General features: G+C 39.7%; 1 protein-coding gene across 1 annotated transcript in view; it reads right to left on the bottom strand.

Moving 5' to 3' along the window:
• ITGB8 (integrin subunit beta 8) overlaps nt 1-18,536 on the bottom strand; it is an 87,697-nt gene that overhangs the window by 18,669 nt on the left and 50,492 nt on the right. Inside the window, exons 4-8 of the mRNA XM_084792427.1 lie at nt 16,733-16,979; nt 15,166-15,331; nt 14,415-14,573; nt 6,087-6,182; nt 2,274-2,363 (exon numbers count right to left, since the gene is read on the bottom strand). Coding sequence (XP_084648553.1) covers nt 2,274-2,363; nt 6,087-6,182; nt 14,415-14,573; nt 15,166-15,331; nt 16,733-16,979 — 758 coding nt within the window. The remainder of the gene's footprint in view (nt 1-2,273; nt 2,364-6,086; nt 6,183-14,414; nt 14,574-15,165; nt 15,332-16,732; nt 16,980-18,536) is intronic.

Genomic DNA, 18,536 nt, shown 5'->3' with positions numbered 1-18,536 from the left:
GTGTTAAGGAGCATAGAGTTGGCACCTTCTGTAGCCAGGTGGGACTCCAAGTGGAGAGAGGTGGGTATCACCCCGCACATGCAAACCTTCGACCTAAAATGCATTTCATCTATAAGAAGTGTCGGGCAAAGACGGAGCAGAGATTGAGAGAGCAGCAAACCAGTGACTGGCCCAACTTGAGACCAACCCCACAGCAGAGGGCAGACCACTGTCACTATTAATGACACTCTGCTATGCTTGCAGACAGGAGTCAGGCATGACTCTCTTCTGAGAGGCTTCGTCAGGCAGCTGATGGAGACAGGTTCAGAGACCCAAGGCCAAGCAATGAGGCAAGCTCAGGGAAGACAGTGGAGAGAAGACTAGAAGGAGCTGCAGGAGCCAAGGACACCACAAGAAGACCTGCAGAGCAATCTAACGTGGGCCCGTGGGGGCTTCCAGAGACTGAACCACTAACCAGAAGGCATGCATGACTGAACTTAGACCTCCCCTCTGTGCCTATGTAGCAAATGTGCAGCTTGGTCATCATGTGGGACCCCTAGGAGTAGGAGAAAGGGCTGTCTCTGACTCTGTTACCTGCAGCTGGTTCACTTTCCCTTAGCTGGGCTGCCTGGTCACTCCCAGGCGGGAGAGGATTTGCTTAGTCCTGTATGATGTGAGATGCCAGGATGGATTGGTACCAATCAGGGGTCTTCCCTTCTCTGGGAGGAAGGAGACGGGCAGTGGGAGAAAGGGGATGGGACTGGGAGCAGGATGTAGAGTGAGTAAATAAGTAAGTAAGTAAGTAAATAAACAAGCAAGCTGAGGGAAAACCCTCTGCAAAACCAAGCCTAGCAAGATGTATTTACTTTAAAGAAGGATATTTTAAACAATTTCTTCATTTTCTTCCCTGTGTCGGTTTCCCGCCTTCCCCTTTGAGCCCAAGTTCAAAGCAGGTGCTGCCTAAGGACAGTTAACAAGCAGCCCTGGGGCTTCACAGCTCCGTGGCTCTCGCAGCACTAATTCCACAAGTCAGGCAAGCTGGCAGGCAGAGAATCTGGGGCAGCAAGGCTTTATAACTGGCCAATAAATCCATGGAAGAATAAAGCATAGTTTTTGACACCCCATTAAAAAAAACTCAAAGGACAGAAGATAAACAGGCCACATCACACATCTGGAAGCAGCTGGGCTCATGGAGGAACACCTAGCATCTCATCCTGATGTCTCTGCTCATTGGTTGTGTGAACTACAGTTAACTGGCTTGCTTTTCTGGTCCTAAATGTACAATGGGACTACTAACTGCTGCCCAGCAGAGCAGGTGTGCAGATTAAGTGAAGGCATGTATGGAAAATGACAGGCATGAAGAGAGAAGTCAGTATAAGCACATTTTAATGAAACTTTTAAATGCAGGCATGATCCAGTTTGCGAGGCCAGAACTCCAGTTTGAGTTCCCTTAAAACTTCACTCAACTATTCTTTTTAAAAAATATATATTTTATTAATTTATTCATATTACATCTCAATTGTTATCCCATCCCTTGTATCCTCCCATTCCTCCCTCCCTCCCATTTTCCCCTTACTCCCCTCCCCTATGACTGTGACTGAGGGGGATTACCTCCCCCTGTATATGTTCATAGGGTATCAAGTCTCTTCTTGGTAGCCTGCTATCCTTCCTCTGAGTGCCACCAGGCCTCCCCATCCAGGGGACGTGGTCAAATATGGGGCACCAGAGTTCCATGCCCCTATTCTTTACATGACTGATGATGACATACAATCAGTGACCCAAGAGATCATCTGGGAAAGTGAAACCTTGGCCCAATTCTTGATAAAAATGCAAATTGACTGGACACTACAATGACTGAGCGTGGGTAGCCTCAGGAAGCCCTCTTGTAACCTTTACGTCCTGAGGAGTCTCTTTACCTCTGCAGGCTGTTCTTTATAACAGTGCCATGTTGCTTGTGTCTGCTAAATCTGTGATGTAGGAAACTATCCAAAATGTTGTGACAAGCTGGTAACTCACTGAATATTCAATTTGAAAGGAAACCTAGATGACTGGGTCAATCTTAGTTCACCCGTCTGTGGGACAAGTGAGGCACAGAGAACAGAAGTGACTCTCCCAAGCATCAGGCATCACTGCTGGTTTGTGGTCCATCCAGGGGTAACCCCAGCTCTAAAGTCCCAGTCTTACATTGTTTCTGTCACTCCTTGCAAGAAGCAGCAACACTGCCTTGCACGTTGCCACATAAAATGGTAGTGACATGGACTTGGAGAAAATTGTACAGGCTGTGATGTACATACCTTGTAGGCTTCTACTACTAAATTGTTGAGGTTTGCAGCTTTGGATTCTATTTCACCAGCAATGGCGCCAGGCAAAAGAGGCAGAAGGTCCTGTAAAATATGTGAATCATGGGTGCATAATAAAACAGTAGATGTAAGCAGTAAACAATCAAGACATTAAACATTATGTAGCTATCAGGAAGGCAAGCCACTGTACGAATGAAGACTTTTGACCAAACCACAAGCAAACTAAGAGAAATGCCTATCCAGAGAAATTAGAAGTAATAGATACTGATTATCATTCAGAGTTTTAGATGCACCAAGATAGGAAAGATATTTTCTTCAAGGTTGCCAAATACAAACAGCCAAAACACTATGAATATAACATTTATATAATTCCTGATTGTTTCGTGGTTCTTCTTGCTATATGCAGTTTATTTTACTTATGTGTAGTAATATAAATGTATATGTAAAAAAGAAATATAATAAAATATTGCAAAAAATAAGTATCGGTGTCTGTGGTCATCTATGTAAATGAGTATGTGTGTATATCCTGAATTACATGACCTCAAATCCAATTAAAGTTAGTTCAGCATTTCCTAAACTGTTTTTAACATGAAAAGAGTTCTGATGGCAAATAAGTTGATGAAGGTCTATTTTTTTTAGAGATCCAAAATCCACACTTGCAAATTATTCAGAATGGGTCTGCAATTTGAAAATACGTTAATTTTAATATTGTTTATCTGGCATTACCAATTCATCAGTTTCTAAACTCTTTCCATGTGACCTAGGTAAATTCTTGATATAAGTAGTGTCCTGTGGAATGACACTTTGGGGCATGCTGGGCTGGATGGAAGGTCGTAGTTAAAGTGTGAGGAGGGATTCTATGTATCTCTTGAGAGAACATGAGACTGAGCAATGGCCTCAAGGTCTACCTGAAAGAAGTCTGTCTGGTCAGAGTGAGAAGTGATGAGCATAGCATTACGATGAGAAGAGCAGGGCATGAGAGCAGCAATGTTCACTTCTTTATTCATTTTCCCACTCACTAAACACCACCATCTCCTTCTGTGTGCCAGCCAGACTTAGATGTAGCAATTTTAAAATTCAAGTGTCAAACTCTCACCGAACACTCTCATATGTTACTGTGAGATGTTAAATTACTAGGCCACATAGTTTCAACTCTTAAGGAGCAGTTTCACAAAGCGCCTGTACACATGATGACACAATGGAGTAATGCTCAGGTGATATGAGGAGGGACACCAGCAAACATTTCAGTCTGCGAAACATTGTCATGGACTGTTCCCTCAAGAAAGTTACTTAAAGTTTTTGGCTAAATGTTGAGCAAGAGCTAAGAAAGTAATGAGGGAGACTGGCTTCTAGGCATGGGGTGGGGGGCAGGGCAAGAACCAAGGCACTGGGGAACGGTATAGCCTGATGAGTGTGCGTGCGTGCACACAGAACAATTAGACACAGAGCTGTAAAGACAAGTGCAAGGTAGGACACAGTCTAAGGAATGAGTCCAGGGAGACAGACAGAGGCCATATGATGTTGAAGGCAGAGGGTGCTTTCAATAGAACACTTTCCTTCAGGTAGTATTGTGGAAATCTTTGTGATTTTGGTGGATTGTCTAGATAGCCAGGTAGAGAGGGCCTGGGAGATAGCTCCCAATTCTGGTTTGTAAACCAGATAAACATGGTTTGTAAATAGGTGGCAGCAGGGGCACTTGGAACACTGAGCAGAGCTATTCAGGATTGGAGAGCCCAGCAATTCTTACTTTGCACACAATTCAGTTAATAATAAGCATAGTTTTGTATTTCATCAGCCAATGGCAGATTTACAAAGGGAGAGAGAAACCCCAGTGAACACAACACAAGAAGAAACAATAAGCCTTCGAGAAGCAGGAGGCAAAAAGCACAAAAGGCTGCATAGAATTTAAAGGTCAGCTGTGAATCTTGGAGGTTAAGAGCCTAGGACTTGAGTTATTAGAGACCTGGCAAGTTTTTAACCTCTCTAAATGTTTGCTCATCTTAAAACAAGCATGTGGACAATACTGCCCTTGTTATACGTAGCTAAGCGAACTGATGATGAGTGCGCGTTTTTAAGTTCAGTATCTGAAAGTAGTTAGGTAACCAGCCAACGGAAGCTGCTTGTGTCATTGTCCTAAGTGGTGTCACAGTTCATTTTGGGCCTGAACTAACTCATGTGAATGTAAATTTGTTATTATGTTAAAAGATGATTGATTCCATGCTGTGTATATACAATTGGGGAATCGGGGCTTTTATCACAGATTTCCGGCGGAACTAGTGGTACACATGAAGTTGAATTTTCAGATGATAGCGTTGTTATTATGTCTGAAGGAAACTAGTGAGGGAAACAACAGCTTTGTGCAAGGCGGAAATGAGTTTTGGCATTTGTTGAAGTCAAAGGAAAATGTGGCTGCTAAAGAAAGAAATAAAAGAAGGAAGAAAGAGATAAAGAAAGGAAGGAAGGAAAGAAGGAAGGTAAAGCGGATGGGCCACTGTGAGAGGTTTAGAGTAGATAGAAGAAAGAATAAGCAAAACTTGTAAAGGAGATGAAGGCTGAGTGAAGAGAGGACAACTAAAGCATCATAGTCTCATGAAAACAAGAAAGAGTGTCTTGGAAGAGACACTCTCAAAGACTGAGAAGAAAGGAGTGCCTCAGGCGCCCCTCTGTTGGGCACTCCACGCCATTTCCAGATTTGTCCCTCTACACAATGTCTGCTTTGCTTCTGAGTCCCACATACACGGAAGGGTTCTAAGAACCACAGAGATTATTTTTATGCACAGGGTATTGACTGGCTTAGCCACTTCCACGGATTCGGTTGGTCCTTTGCTTCATGACCTAGACCAAAGCTAGGTGTGTCGGTGCTGTTAAAAATCAATGCACCTACAGTACAATTCCTATATACAAAGCTCAGGGAAATCATGGATGGGGGCATAAAGATTGTAAGGAAGAGGAGCCACTGCTGTAGACATGACAGTGAAGCTGTACACATGAAATCTCAACAATGTGGCTTCCTGAGCAAAACCTGCATAATGATGACACCAATCAACATACCAACATGGATGGAGGCATTTTCATAAGGCCCCCACTCTAAGAGAAAATGTTACTGACAATCAGAGACTACAGAAGAAAGGAGAATCACTTTTCTCTAGGAATGAGTCCCTGACAGGTCATAGTAAATCACCCAGTCCCAAGTCAGCCCTGAACATATGTACATAAAAGCAACACTAAAACAGCCCTGAACATATGTACATTAAAAAAATGCTATATATATAAAATATATAAAATAAGGAAGATGTTATGGATTTGACAAGGATTTATGAGGAGTTGAAGAGGGGGAGGCAGTTGAAGAGGAACGATGTAAATACAGAGCTTATGTTTGAAATTCTCCAAAAAAATTAAAAAAAAAAAAAAAGAAGACAGCTGCTGTTCTCCACTGTTAGCCCATTATAAGGACATGACCTTGGACCATGATATAAGCAAGAATTCAAACATGAAAAGAACAGAGTTGGAGTATGGAATACTTCTTATATGATGCAAGTCTACATTACTGTTGCATTCAGTACCAGCTTAGGTGTCGTGCTGTGACCATGTGCACTGAGTTCAGTCTCCACATGTCATGGTTCTAGGTGTCACAGACTTAGAACTTTGCACATAAATGCTAACATAGGATACTACAAAGTTTACTTTCAATGAGACATCATTACTTGGTATATCACAGCTCTAGAATCCCAGTTTCTGCTTCTGAAAACTACCTTCACTTCAGCCAATCCAAGCATTTTAACTCTGATGTCGCAGGTGTGAACGTACCTTGTACCAATGAAACTGCTTTCCTTGAACTGCAAAAATGACATTTATGTTGTTGTCAATTAGTTTTTCAGAAAGTTGGCCTAATGATGGATGTTCCTGTAATAAACAGAGAAACAAAGACTGAGTGAAGTCTAGTAGCTCAGTCTCACACATCTATAGATTTTAGTATGAAAAAAAATCCATGTGACTTAGAATAACAATGCATTTACTTGTTTATGACAGTCAAGGAACATTTTCAAATACAACGCCAATATCAGCGAAGTCGGTGTCTTACAAGAAGAACTCCACGAAACTCTATAACTTAGAAGAGTAAAGAAGGTCAAATTCACACACTAAAGTGAGGATCACAGCCCTATCAAGTTAGCACTGTTCTGAAACAGGGACATGCAAGTGACAGTGCATTCTGAGCTGAAACTCTTCAAAACTTGAAGTGTAAAACACTAAAAAAATTGTTTATTCATACCCATTGTGTATACACATATACAACTATACACATATTTGTGTGTGCGTACATTTGATTTGATGTCTGACATAGCATATATAAACTCTCTTCACTAGTAGTAAACCCTGTGGTTTTCATTTGGATAACAGAAGCTCTCAGCTCTATCCCCTGCCCCGCATGCAAGAGATGACAATAGTACATAAAATTAGAAAGATGTATTCAGTAGGTTCTCAGACTAATAGCACTCAGGATTTCTACCTTAATGTCTTATGTAGAGTACAGATTAATGACAGATTAATTATTATTCTTGTTTTGGGGCATGTGATATACTATGAGCCCACTTTACTGTGGTAAATAAAACATGGAAAGCTAAATGTAGCCTTTTTTGGCTACATTGGCAGAGGTGGTTGTTTGAAAGCTAGGGATTAACTAGAAAAGGAAATGCTTTTAGTTCAAGGATGAGAATGAAGCACAGTAGTAGGGTTCTTGCCTCGCATACAAAAGATTCTGGCTTCAATTCTCATCAACATCTTCCCCTCATCCTCCTGACCGGCAACTATTTACTGTTACATAGTTAGGCACATCACTGGTGGTGTTCCTTTCCAAATGCTCTTCTAAGAATTAAATTTTCTCAAACAGCAGGTTCATAATTAGATATACCCCAGAAAGATGTCAGACTCCATTTGCTGTGGCCTCTAGATAGTCATTGGTACCTATGTGTAGGAGCCCAGAGTTGTGTTACTGAGCCTACGTAGCTTCTTTCATGCACGTCAAGATCAAGTTGTTTTGTAGTTTCTGCACCAGTTTACACCTGCCAATGCTAATCTAGCTTAGTTAACATCTCTGTAATCTGGAAACTATGTGAATTTAGTAATGAAATTTAGTCTTACTTATAGCCAATGGACACAAATACTTTCAAAGGTACCACTTGCTTCAAAAAGTACTACTAAGTCAGCAAGTGTGTGTGGATGCTTAGCATCCATGAGGCTCTTGGCTTCAACCTGAAGCAGACATCATAGCAAATACTCTGTATTTGTTTTATTAGTTGCATCTAGACGTGATATGAAACCAATTCATGAAGAGGCCCAAGAAGTGTTAGCACACGGGCTTGCATAAGAAAAATTCCGCCCAGAGCAATTCTTAGGAATATAAATTTAAAGCAATAGAAAAAATATCCCTGACATATAAATTCTCCTAGACAAATTCCTATTCTTGTTCCTAATAAAGTACATGGTCTTAAAATAGATTTGTGACAGTTTGTGTAACACCAGTTAAGCTTCAGGGAGTAAGTAAAATACAAGACAAACCCAGATACGTTTGGCAATATTATTTTAATAGCAATAGTTACTTTTAAATATTTTTGCTTTGACAAAAAATATTGACAGCTTGCCAAGCATTTACACTTCTTACTTTTAAAAACATTTCATTTAAAAATAAGAAAAAAATATGTTTTAAGCAGCTTATACTTAATTTACACAAAGTCAATATTTAAAGAAAAGTTGAAAATGTGAGCAGCTTCTGGAGCCTTTTAAATTTATTTCCTCTTCCACAAATAGGAAGTCACATTAACCAAAATTACACAAAATTCAAGTCTAGAATGCTCATTCTAGCTCATTAGACACTCCTTGAAAAGGTTCACCAGACTTTTACACTTAAAAGAACATTCTTCTTTTGCTCGTAGAGAGAAATCTATTTTTTTTTTTTAAAAAAAATCTAAGTACCTTGAGGCAGATTTTTTTTTTTATTATAAATGTCTAACACATGTTTAAATAAACCACTGTTGACAAGTGGCTGTGGATTAATGGCCATTTCCGAAGCCTCCTCACCTCTTCTTCATGAAGCCCGTTATCTGTCAAGCTTTTTATCTTATATGTCCTTTTCTTTTCTTTTTTCTGCTAGTAGGAGAAGGCACTCCCCCTCAGCCAGCTGCCCTGTCCTGGTGATGTCATGACTCCTCAAATCCAGCACACGGTTTCACCTCCCCCAACCAAACCCATTACATATTGCTTATCTAAACTCTGAAAATAATTAATGGAGATAAGGTTCATTTCAGAGGCAAAAGGGAGAAGGGAAGGGCATGCCAGGAGAACGGCTAAGTAATTAAGCTTGTGGGAAGTGACATGAATTTAAGCAGGGAAGAGAGATTGATGGGGAACACTTTCAGTCAAAGAGATTACTGTGCAGGAAGGAAGTACAGCTGAGTTGTAACAACATGCGTAGCCAGGCGGGGATAAAGACGTAAGGTGGGTTACAGTTCGTAGTACCGAAAACTAGTAAGATATTGAAAACTTCACTTTTTAGTGAGTTTGTGTTTTAAAGGAAAGAGACGGGCAAACTGGAAGCAGTGTGACGGTGAAGATTTATTTGGAGATGAAAACTTGAAAGATATGCTGCCCATTTTCTTCTGTCTCAACAGCTTGGCTTTTAAGCACATGGTGGATTCTGTTAACAACAAAGGGCAGGCCGGGCAAGACGGTGGGTGCCAACATTTGTGGATGGATATTGTCTTTGCTTGGAGACTGTGTCTGTACAGAGCATCCTGTGCAATTGGCATGACACATAATGCCTGCCTACTCATTAAAGGGTAGCATCCTTTCTCTGTGCTATGATAGCTAAAATGTCTTTGGCATGAAAATGCCCTCTTAAAGGCAAAATCTCCCAAAGAAAATTTAAAAAAACAAAACAAAACAGGTGAATTGGACAGAGCAATGAAACTGGGTTTACATCTCCCAGCTCTGCAACTGTCAGCTCTGCCCATAATTTGGATCTTAAATATCTCTCAGCAGCCCACATGATGGAAGACTGTTCTGTACTCTGTGACTCCAGAGGGTAAAAGTGGGACCTTTAACTGGCGGGCTGGTTAGAAGAACCAGGCCACTGGGGCATGACCTTGAAGAAGACTGTGTGCCCCTGGTCTCTTCCCCTCTTTTGCTCCCTGGCCACCAGGTAAGTAGTTTTGCCTCCACAGTCTCAATGTGATGGGAGCAAACTTTCATGGACCACAGCCTCCCAAACTGTGAATCAAACTAAACACTATCTCTTTACAAGCTGGTCATCTTAGGTAGGTGTTATAGGGAACGGACTGTGACCAGCACACTATGTGACCAAGATTGTTTTAAGCTATCTGAGGTCCTTTCTCTGTGTGATTAAGATATATAGAAATACTAGTTTACATTTCTCAGAATTATGGTAGCTCTCTCTTACATAAACGCGCTATTGAATAAAAAGGCTTTGCCACAGGGTACTGTGATTACTGAGCTCATAGCTCAGGTCATGATGTCTCACTGATTGGCATCTACTACTGGCCCTTCCGTGGAGTGGAGTGAGACTGTTTTCAGTACTGACCTTGTTTACCGTGAAGCAGAGTCCCTACCTGGCCTGTGAGGCTGTGCTTCCAAAGAGTAAAAGAACACACAAAAGGGGCTACTTACTAAAAGACAGTTTTGAATAAAAAGACTGCTACCAGTGAACATTGTAGGAATGCTCTACATGTGCTTTGATGAGTCTACCTCACTCATTAGCCCTGTGCCCCTGGCTCTGGGGTGTTTGAGTCTGTCTCCTCTGCCCCAAATGGTGTCAGCTGTGATCATGAAATTCTACTTAGTGAAGGAGGATGAGGACCAACAGTCTTTGTAAGCTTTTCAAAAGTAATGGAAGTGGATGCTTTCTGCTCAAATGCTTTACCCCAAGCATTTAATTTAAGCAAGATAGTTTACTCCATAAACTTGTAAATGAAATGTAAACATTCTTGAGCTAAGTTTTTAGATGTTAGAGGTTCTACAGAAGCAGAGCCTGGTTCCTGTGATCCTGGGGTAGGTGATTTCTGCCTGTAACATTTGCTTTCAATTAAGAGTAACTTCAGCTAGGTATTGTTTGCAGAGATCATTTCCTGGCTACTTTTCGGAAAACGTGTAAAGCATTCAAACTGGGTTTCATAAAATAACTGCAGAAATATTTTTTAGCATGTTTGCAGTTTAAAGCACATAGTACAGTCAGCTGTTATCAAGTGTTTTGTTGGTTTTAAGAACCCCACAAGATGTAACAATATTTGTTAAAAACTGCATGCAGACTTCAAGGTTTCTACAGAAGTATTTGAGTGCTAAAGAATGTCTTTTTATTGATGCACCCAAAGTACATGCTGAGAAGTGAAAGTGTGCCTAACAATTTTTTTTATGCTGAAGAACCCATTTCTTAGCCAAGAGCAGCTAAAACATAATTAACAATTTTCTTTTCTAAAAGATTAAGTCTTTGATTAAATGGCATTGTCTGATGTCAATATTAGTTATAAATGCCTCTGTGACTTTGGAATGTTAAAGAAAATCCATTTTTAGTAAAATAAACCACTGAAACAAATATAACTTTATAAACAATTGTTAACTCATGCATCTAACCTATGAATTAAAATAATCAAGTATGTTCTTAACTTTGCTTTCTTTATTGACAGTACTAAAAAAAAAACCAACCTTGAATGTACTTCACAGTCAATAGAAAGCTCACAGATACCATACTAAAAGTGAAGTGCATGCCATACAACATTGAATGTGAACAAGAACAAGAATGTTGAATATCTTTCTATGCAAGGAAGCTTAAGTCCATCACCAACAATTTTATATGAACCTCTGTCCTTCTGGAAAGAATGCCATACTTTATGTTGACATTGCTGCTGCGTAGACTGAAGCACTAGGTTACTGCTCAAGTTTTTATTATGGCATTTATTGTAGACGAAAACACTAGAAAATAGATTTATTTAATAGTTTACCGTGAATGCCAACAGTAGGCACTCATAGGAAAAAAATCTGTAGAGAGAAATTATTTCAAATTAAATCATCTTTTATAAATCAGATAAAACCAAAGCATACAGGATTATTCTTCTATAGGTAAAGGCTAGAACCGAAAACACACCAGGAGGTTGGGGCATTTTGACAAGGTAGTCAGGGGTACAGATTTAAATGCAGTGGGTCCCAGACCCACTGTTCGTTACTTTGGTAGCTTTCACTCTTCATACAGATTTAACTCAGCTTTTCTAATACTTAATTTTTTTTTTAGTAAAAGGACAATAATAGTAAATACTGTTTAGACTTGTTGTAATGATAAATTCCATGCTGTATACAAAGTATTTTAAAGATGCTTTCAGCCAATGGGCAATCATTATGACTAGGGTGGGTTACACTGGTCTTCTGGAAATGGTTATAACTCAAAACTCTAACTCTGCTCCCTGTCCTTCAGAGGCACAAGTGTTATGTGTCTCCCTTTATAAAGGCGAAGTTCTGGCTGTTGGGCTACGAAGTCTAGCATCATTACTGCATCGTTTTCTGGAGGTGAGGCTAGGAAGCAGAGTGCCTGATTTCTTGCTTAACTGATACATAGTTTAGAATTGCTTCATAGTACTTGACAGGAAGGATGGGTAGAAGATACCCATCTGATATGGGCCTAGAGATGGGGCCAAGGTAGCCTGACACACACCAGGCTTTAGAGCCATTCATTGTACATTTTACACATGGCCGTACAACCAAGGAGTCACTCCAGTGCACCAGCTCATTCTAAAAAAATTATTATTTTTTTGTCAGAGTTGCCAGCAATGAGAATTCTCAGCAGGAGGACTCTTAAAAATACAGATATTCCATAACTGCTGTTCTTTAAGTTATTGTCAATGCACTTCCCTTTGATTTGCCCAATAAATCACAGGAGTGACAAGATCTATTTAGAGGAATCAATCCTCTAAATAGATGGAATATTGACAAGGAGCACCGAAGAACATGATGCTTTGTCTGTTCCCCCATATCACAATAACTCAAATGGTGTCTAAAAATCCTATAAAAATTGTAACTTATCCACAAGGTTCTATAACATAACCTGTGTCGAATATCATGATGGCATTTTATTTTAGCCAAAAGAATCCTCCCTGGGTGAGCCACAACATCCATTTAAATATACAGATAAAGAGATGATAGAGATGATGTCAGTAATTTGGCAAGACTTCAAAAAAAAAAAAAAAAAGAAAAAAGAAAAAAAAGAAAAGAAAAGAAATAACAGGACTTGGGAATCAAGTCATTGTCATTTCTCCTTTAAAAAACCTTCCTTGGTCTCAGAATAGAGCAGCTCCTCCTGCTCCTCTTCCATTGCTAAGGAACATTTTAGACTTCTACCATAGATTAAATGAGGCCAAGTAGAAAGCAAGCTAGATAAGAAATTAATAACAGAAAAGACACCCAGCTGCATAGGAGATAATTAGCAAATTAAAAGATTCCCCTAGAGTTAGTCCAAAGCTTGAATTTTAAATACGTTAAGGACTGAATTTATTTATTACATTTTATTATTTCAGTGTATTATACTGTTTGAAGCAGAATCTGATGTGCCCAGGTTGGTCTTGAACTTGTTATATGGATGAGGTTGATACTGAATTTCTGATCCTCTTGTCTCTACCCCCTGAGTGCTAGGATTACAGGCATGAGCCACCATGCCTAGTGTACACGCTACGAAGCAATGGGGCTCGTGAATTGAGAAATTTGTCAGCTTTCTCCAGACATTTGCAAGTATATAGTTGTCAACATCAGATACAAATGATACTTTGTTGCCCATTTTTTTCATATCATAAATTAGCTAATACTGTGAAGATGTGGTGATAAAAGGTTGCATTTAAATTCATGATTCAAAACTTATGCTAATCTTTTGGAATTAATGTAAAAGTAACTTTTATTCTCTTGGCTCAGTTGTTGGCTGGGAGGCTTACTGTCTCCTTCTGCTGGCCTAGGGCTAGCCCTGGAAGCTTCTAGCCTCTGTATAACCTAAGCTAGGCCTAGAATGTTCTCAGCCTCTGAGACTTACTGCTTAATGAGCTCACCTCTACATGTTCTTTCTGAGCTCTGGGCTGGCTGGTTCACCTCAGCTGTTTTGGCTCAAACTCCTCTCCCAGCTGACTTATTTTGTCTGGCTTCTTTCTTAGCCTGGAATTGTTCTGCTTGGCCTTAAACTAACTCGGCAATCTGCTCTAACCTTTTGGCTTTTTCTCATTTTCTGGCTCATTCAGTCTTCTAATGGAATTGACATCAAGGTAGACAGCCCATTAATAATGGGTAAGAAGTCTGGCTCAATGGAACAGAGGCCAGCTCACTGGAATGGAGCTGGGTATATGAGGCTGCCTAAATATCTAGTTTAAGTGTGGATTCATAAAAATGTAATTGTACCTTGAGAAATAGAAAGGGGGAATAAGATTAGCTAAAAGACACTGGATTGTAAACTGGGTGTGGTGGTACATGCCTTTAATTCCGTCACTCAGGGAAGCAGAGGCAGGCAGACCTCTGAATTAGCAGCCAGCCTGGTCTACAAAGTGAATCCAGGACAGCCATGTTCTGAGTTAACATTCTTCTACAGATTAATTCAGACAAGCTTCATCCCTCAAGCAGCTTTCCACCAGGGATGTGTGAGTGAGGGAGGATGAGGAGCCTGCCTTGCTTCCTTTGATCTTTATTTAGCTTATTTAGTATTGTGTCCTGAAGATTCCCTATACCACGCCTCTATCACTTCTTAATCTATTTATAGATACCAACCTCATAGAACTAGCTTATTTCCACAAAACAAAGCCATGTTTTTCTTTCTTTTCAATGTCTTTGAATCACATTAAAATAAGCTCTTGAATCACTTTATTCTTAAAAACTCTACAATCCTTAGTAGCTTGCCATAGAGTTAGGCACTAGACAATACCAATGTCTTCTAGCCATCAACTTTCTTGAGCAGTGATTGTAGATTGCGCTGCTCCCTTGGTGTTGCTCCCTAGCCCATCTTGGTTCTGCATATTGCTTTTAGATAATTTCCTGTGAGGACAGTTTAAGCTTTCATTTTAGCCTAAGCAGAGTCTCCTCAGCTAGGAAGGCTTGTTCCTACATTACCATGGTTGTCGATTTGACGTAGATGTTATTCTTCAGATGGCAGTTTCCATCATTGGGCACCACGATGCCTGCCAATTTGCTGTCAAGAGCAAGGTGTGACGTCTGGTCTGTCATCACCAGCAGCAATCTTTTAGCTTCTTTTCGCCATCCAATATGACTCTTAAAACAAACATGTAATTAGACCCTGTACAATGACATGGCCCTCACTGCGGTCTTTGCCTCAAGTAAACAATGCGTTCAAGTTGACTAACACTAAGTCAGGCTTTATGTACTGTCTGGAACAGCATGACAGGAATGGGACAACAGGGTCTTTCTGGCTCTTGCTTGAGTTGTATACAAACACAGAGCATCCCCTTTATTAAATCTTAACTTTTCTCTATAGCCATTTCCCAACTTGGTCCCTCTAGGCCAGCATATACCAAATGAACCCCAATAGTGATAAGAAATTATATATATTTTAAATGTATTTTTTTAGGCTGGAGAGATGGCTCAACAGTTAAGAGCACTGTCTGCTCACCCAGAGGTCCTGAGTTCCATTCCCAGCAACCACATGGTGCCTCACAACTATCTACACTGGGATCTGATGCCCTCTTCTGGCATCTACATGTACATGCAGATAGAGCACTCTAATTAATTAATTAAAATGCATTTGTTCATGCTGTTTCTACTCTGCAAACAGGCTAGAACAGCAAGCTCTTACACCCTTGGTTACACCCGAGCACTTAGGCACGCAGCGTACAGAGTTCCGTACCTCGCAGACAGCAGCCTGAAGCATGGCGTCAAAGCCTCCCTCAGGTGTGTCTATGTTTCCAGAGATCTTCTGCCTGTGGACTGCCTTTTCAAACTCAGTGATATTTTCTGTCAGAGACAGCACATGGATGTACCCATGGGGAGGCATACAGTCTAAATTGTAGTCACTGTGTGGGAAAAAGAAGTGAAAAATCTTGTTTTCTATGCTTCCTTAAAACTTCCAAAGTGCTGCTAACAGTCAAATTATGTGGTGGCTATAAGAAAGAATAGCAACTATTCTTGTGTTGGAGGGATAGGGAGATTTTTTATAACACAGAAATCTGTAAGATTAGAGATGTTAGTATTGGCAAACACTTTTTGTGAGCAGAAAATAGAACTGTAAGATTTGATGTTCAAAAATGAAGAAGATTCCACGTGTTTCAGGAATACAGGACAATGAAACACTTCAGATGCTAATTAAGACTGAATTTTTAAGAGGAACATAAAAATTTGTACTAATTTCTTATCACAGTTGGACTTGGAGCCGATGAGAAACACACCCAGGGAGATATTTGGGGAATTCAGCTCAAATAGCATATTTTTTTTTATTTCTAAAAAGATATCACACTAATTTTGAAAATTATGCTGGCTGTGCAACTATTAATATTCAGCAAAACTTATGAGAATGACTTTGATAAACACTCTTGTATCTCAGAAAGAGACTCATTCCCCAAGCAGGCTCTCCTTCAAGGAGATTGTTCAAACAAGGCAGCAGGATTCACAAGTTCAGAGTCAGCCTAAGATACAAAGTAACACCTGATCACAGAAAACCATAATGAATGCATCACAATGAGTAAATGGGTAAAGAAATTAATAAAAAGGAGACGGCTTCTCAAAGTCTTATGAAAGATAAATCAACCCCACTCTGTAAATTGATAATACTATTGCTGAAGTTTGAATGTATAGAGTGAAGTTATTTGAGCAGTTTATAAAAATAGAAGATACCTTTTTGGAACAAGAGGTTTACAGAGCCATTTCTCTGAAAATTCAACAAATGACACTATGTGAAAACTTGCAAGCTTGAAGTTAGTTATCTTTCTTCTGGGGAAATAAGTACTAGTTAAAATCAAATTATTATTTTTTGATCCATGGTCTTTGGAGCAGTTGTCTACATCACTAACAACATAAATACACATTATCACAATACAGTAAAAGGTCAGCATAGCATTGAGATAATAAATACTCTAAAATGTGCCAAACCTAAAATCAACAAATTTAGAGCAACCACAAAGGAGGCGCATGTAGAATTTCTGTCGGCCTCACTGTTGGAAATTCATATACGGTTACTAATAATAGGTAAGTTTTTTGTATGACAAAAAATGAATAAGCAATATTTGAAGAAATATAACTTAAAATTCAAGGTACAGGCAAATGTTTCCAGAGAGGAGCAAAGATCCTCCTTAAATGCTTTTAACTTTTTAAAATAAGACAATATTTTGAAACATGGTAAGTCTTTACAGAAGAGCAAATAACATGAGACTTTGTTAAGAAAGAGTTTTTTACTATTATCCACACAAAACATTAGCTACCTGCACTGATTGTGAATCCTTTCCGGGTGGATGCTAATGTATGGAGAGACAGTTTTATCCACATATGAGCCAAAACCAAGACGGAAGTCACGGGAAAAGAATGCCATTTTTTTAGATAAATCATTTCCAACGGAATTCAGTTTTTCTATATTATTGTGCATTGATGCTGACACATCAACCAGATAATAAAGATCCACAGGATATTTCTTCAGAGGACGGATTTTTAACATAAAATTAGCTTCAGCTCCTAATTCAAAGAAAGAAAAGTATCAAAGAAGGAAATTCATCCACACATCTTAAATGTCAATAAGTCGGTGATATTTTTATTTGCATTTAGAGTGTGCGTGCATGCGTGTGTGTGTGTGTGTGCGTATGTGTGTTCATGTGTGCGTGTGTGTGTGTGTGTGTGTGTGTGTGTGTAAGCACACTTGTCCCAACGTATATGCTGAGGTCAAACAACAACTTCAGGAACCAGAATCAGTTCTGTGCTTCTGTCCTGTGGGTCCCAGTGACTGAACTCAAAGACCATACATTCAGGCATCATTTCTAAAGTTTGTTCCGGAGATTGAACTCAGGTGGTCAGCCATATTGGATGCTTGCAGTAATACTTCAGTATGCAGCACAGTTATCATAGGTTTACATACTACCAACATGCTTTTCTTACTGTGTGACTATCACTGTGTATCACCATGTGCATGACTCAGTACTAGACAGAAGCATCTTCAGTGAAGACAGATGGTTCAGGCTCACAGAATAGAGGATACAGCCAATTATCTTGGTGGGGATGGCATGGTAGTTGGGGCAGGAAGCTGAGTGTTACAGAAGGAAGCAGGGTTGGGTACTGCTTTCAAAGTCCCATCTCAAGGACCCACACCACCAGCCATAACCTTCCAAAACAGTGTCAGAAGGTGGGGATCAAATGGTCAGACAAAGGAGCCATGGGTGACCTTTCAGATTTAAACTACAGCTCTGCATTTCTGACAGTTCTAGAGACAAAATACAAACAAAAAAAAATTAACCAGATCAATACAAATGCAGGAGGAATCATTTACATAACCATAAATTATCTGTTGCCCTCAGAGCTAGGAATGCACGATGCAAAACCATTAAGTAGCACTCTGTCTGAATAAGATTCAGGTGGCTGTGCTCAGGGAATGATCTGAGGCAAAACAACAAAAGACCTTAAGAAAAATAACCTTTTATTAGATGTGTTAAGCCTTCTGAAGCAAGGCGCCTTTATCAGTGAGGTGTGAACCCTTTGGTACTTGACAGTACATAAATCCCCTAGAGATAATGAGTGACACGTTATGAGTCAGCAGATGACCTTTTTCTTGTTGATTAGTGGGTGAGATTAGAGCAGAAAACCAGGCATGCCACATTGAAGGTGTGGGGAGTATTAGTTAACACACAGAGGGAGCTCAATCAAAGCACGATGAAGAAAGATCACAGAGGCCAGGTATTGACCCTGAGCAAAATAGCTGGATTAGATGAGACAGTCACTCCCAAGACAGGTAAAGAGTTGCCCAAGGGCACCTGTCTACAGTACAGGTTAAATAGTTCTTGGACACATTATGATTTGACATAAGACTTGGGTTCTTCATCGAGATCCATCAGAGATTCTAGGTCTGCATTTAAGATATACTAGGAAAAGTCACCTACTTAAAATTTGTGAATTTCTCCTTTTAAAAAAAAATTAAATGGTTTCAAATCATTAACTGTACATAGAGGACATTTAGACTGGGAAATATGTATTAAAAATAAATTATAATTTGTGTATCCATAAGGTCAGTATGATGAGATATTT

Source organism: Acomys minous (assembly GCF_964271855.1).
Source record: "Acomys minous genome assembly, chromosome: 8".
In the NCBI taxonomy this organism is placed as follows: domain Eukaryota; kingdom Metazoa; phylum Chordata; class Mammalia; order Rodentia; family Muridae; genus Acomys; species Acomys minous.
The sequence above is the reverse complement of the archived record's forward strand: the minus strand, read 5'-3'. Positions and strand labels throughout refer to the sequence as shown.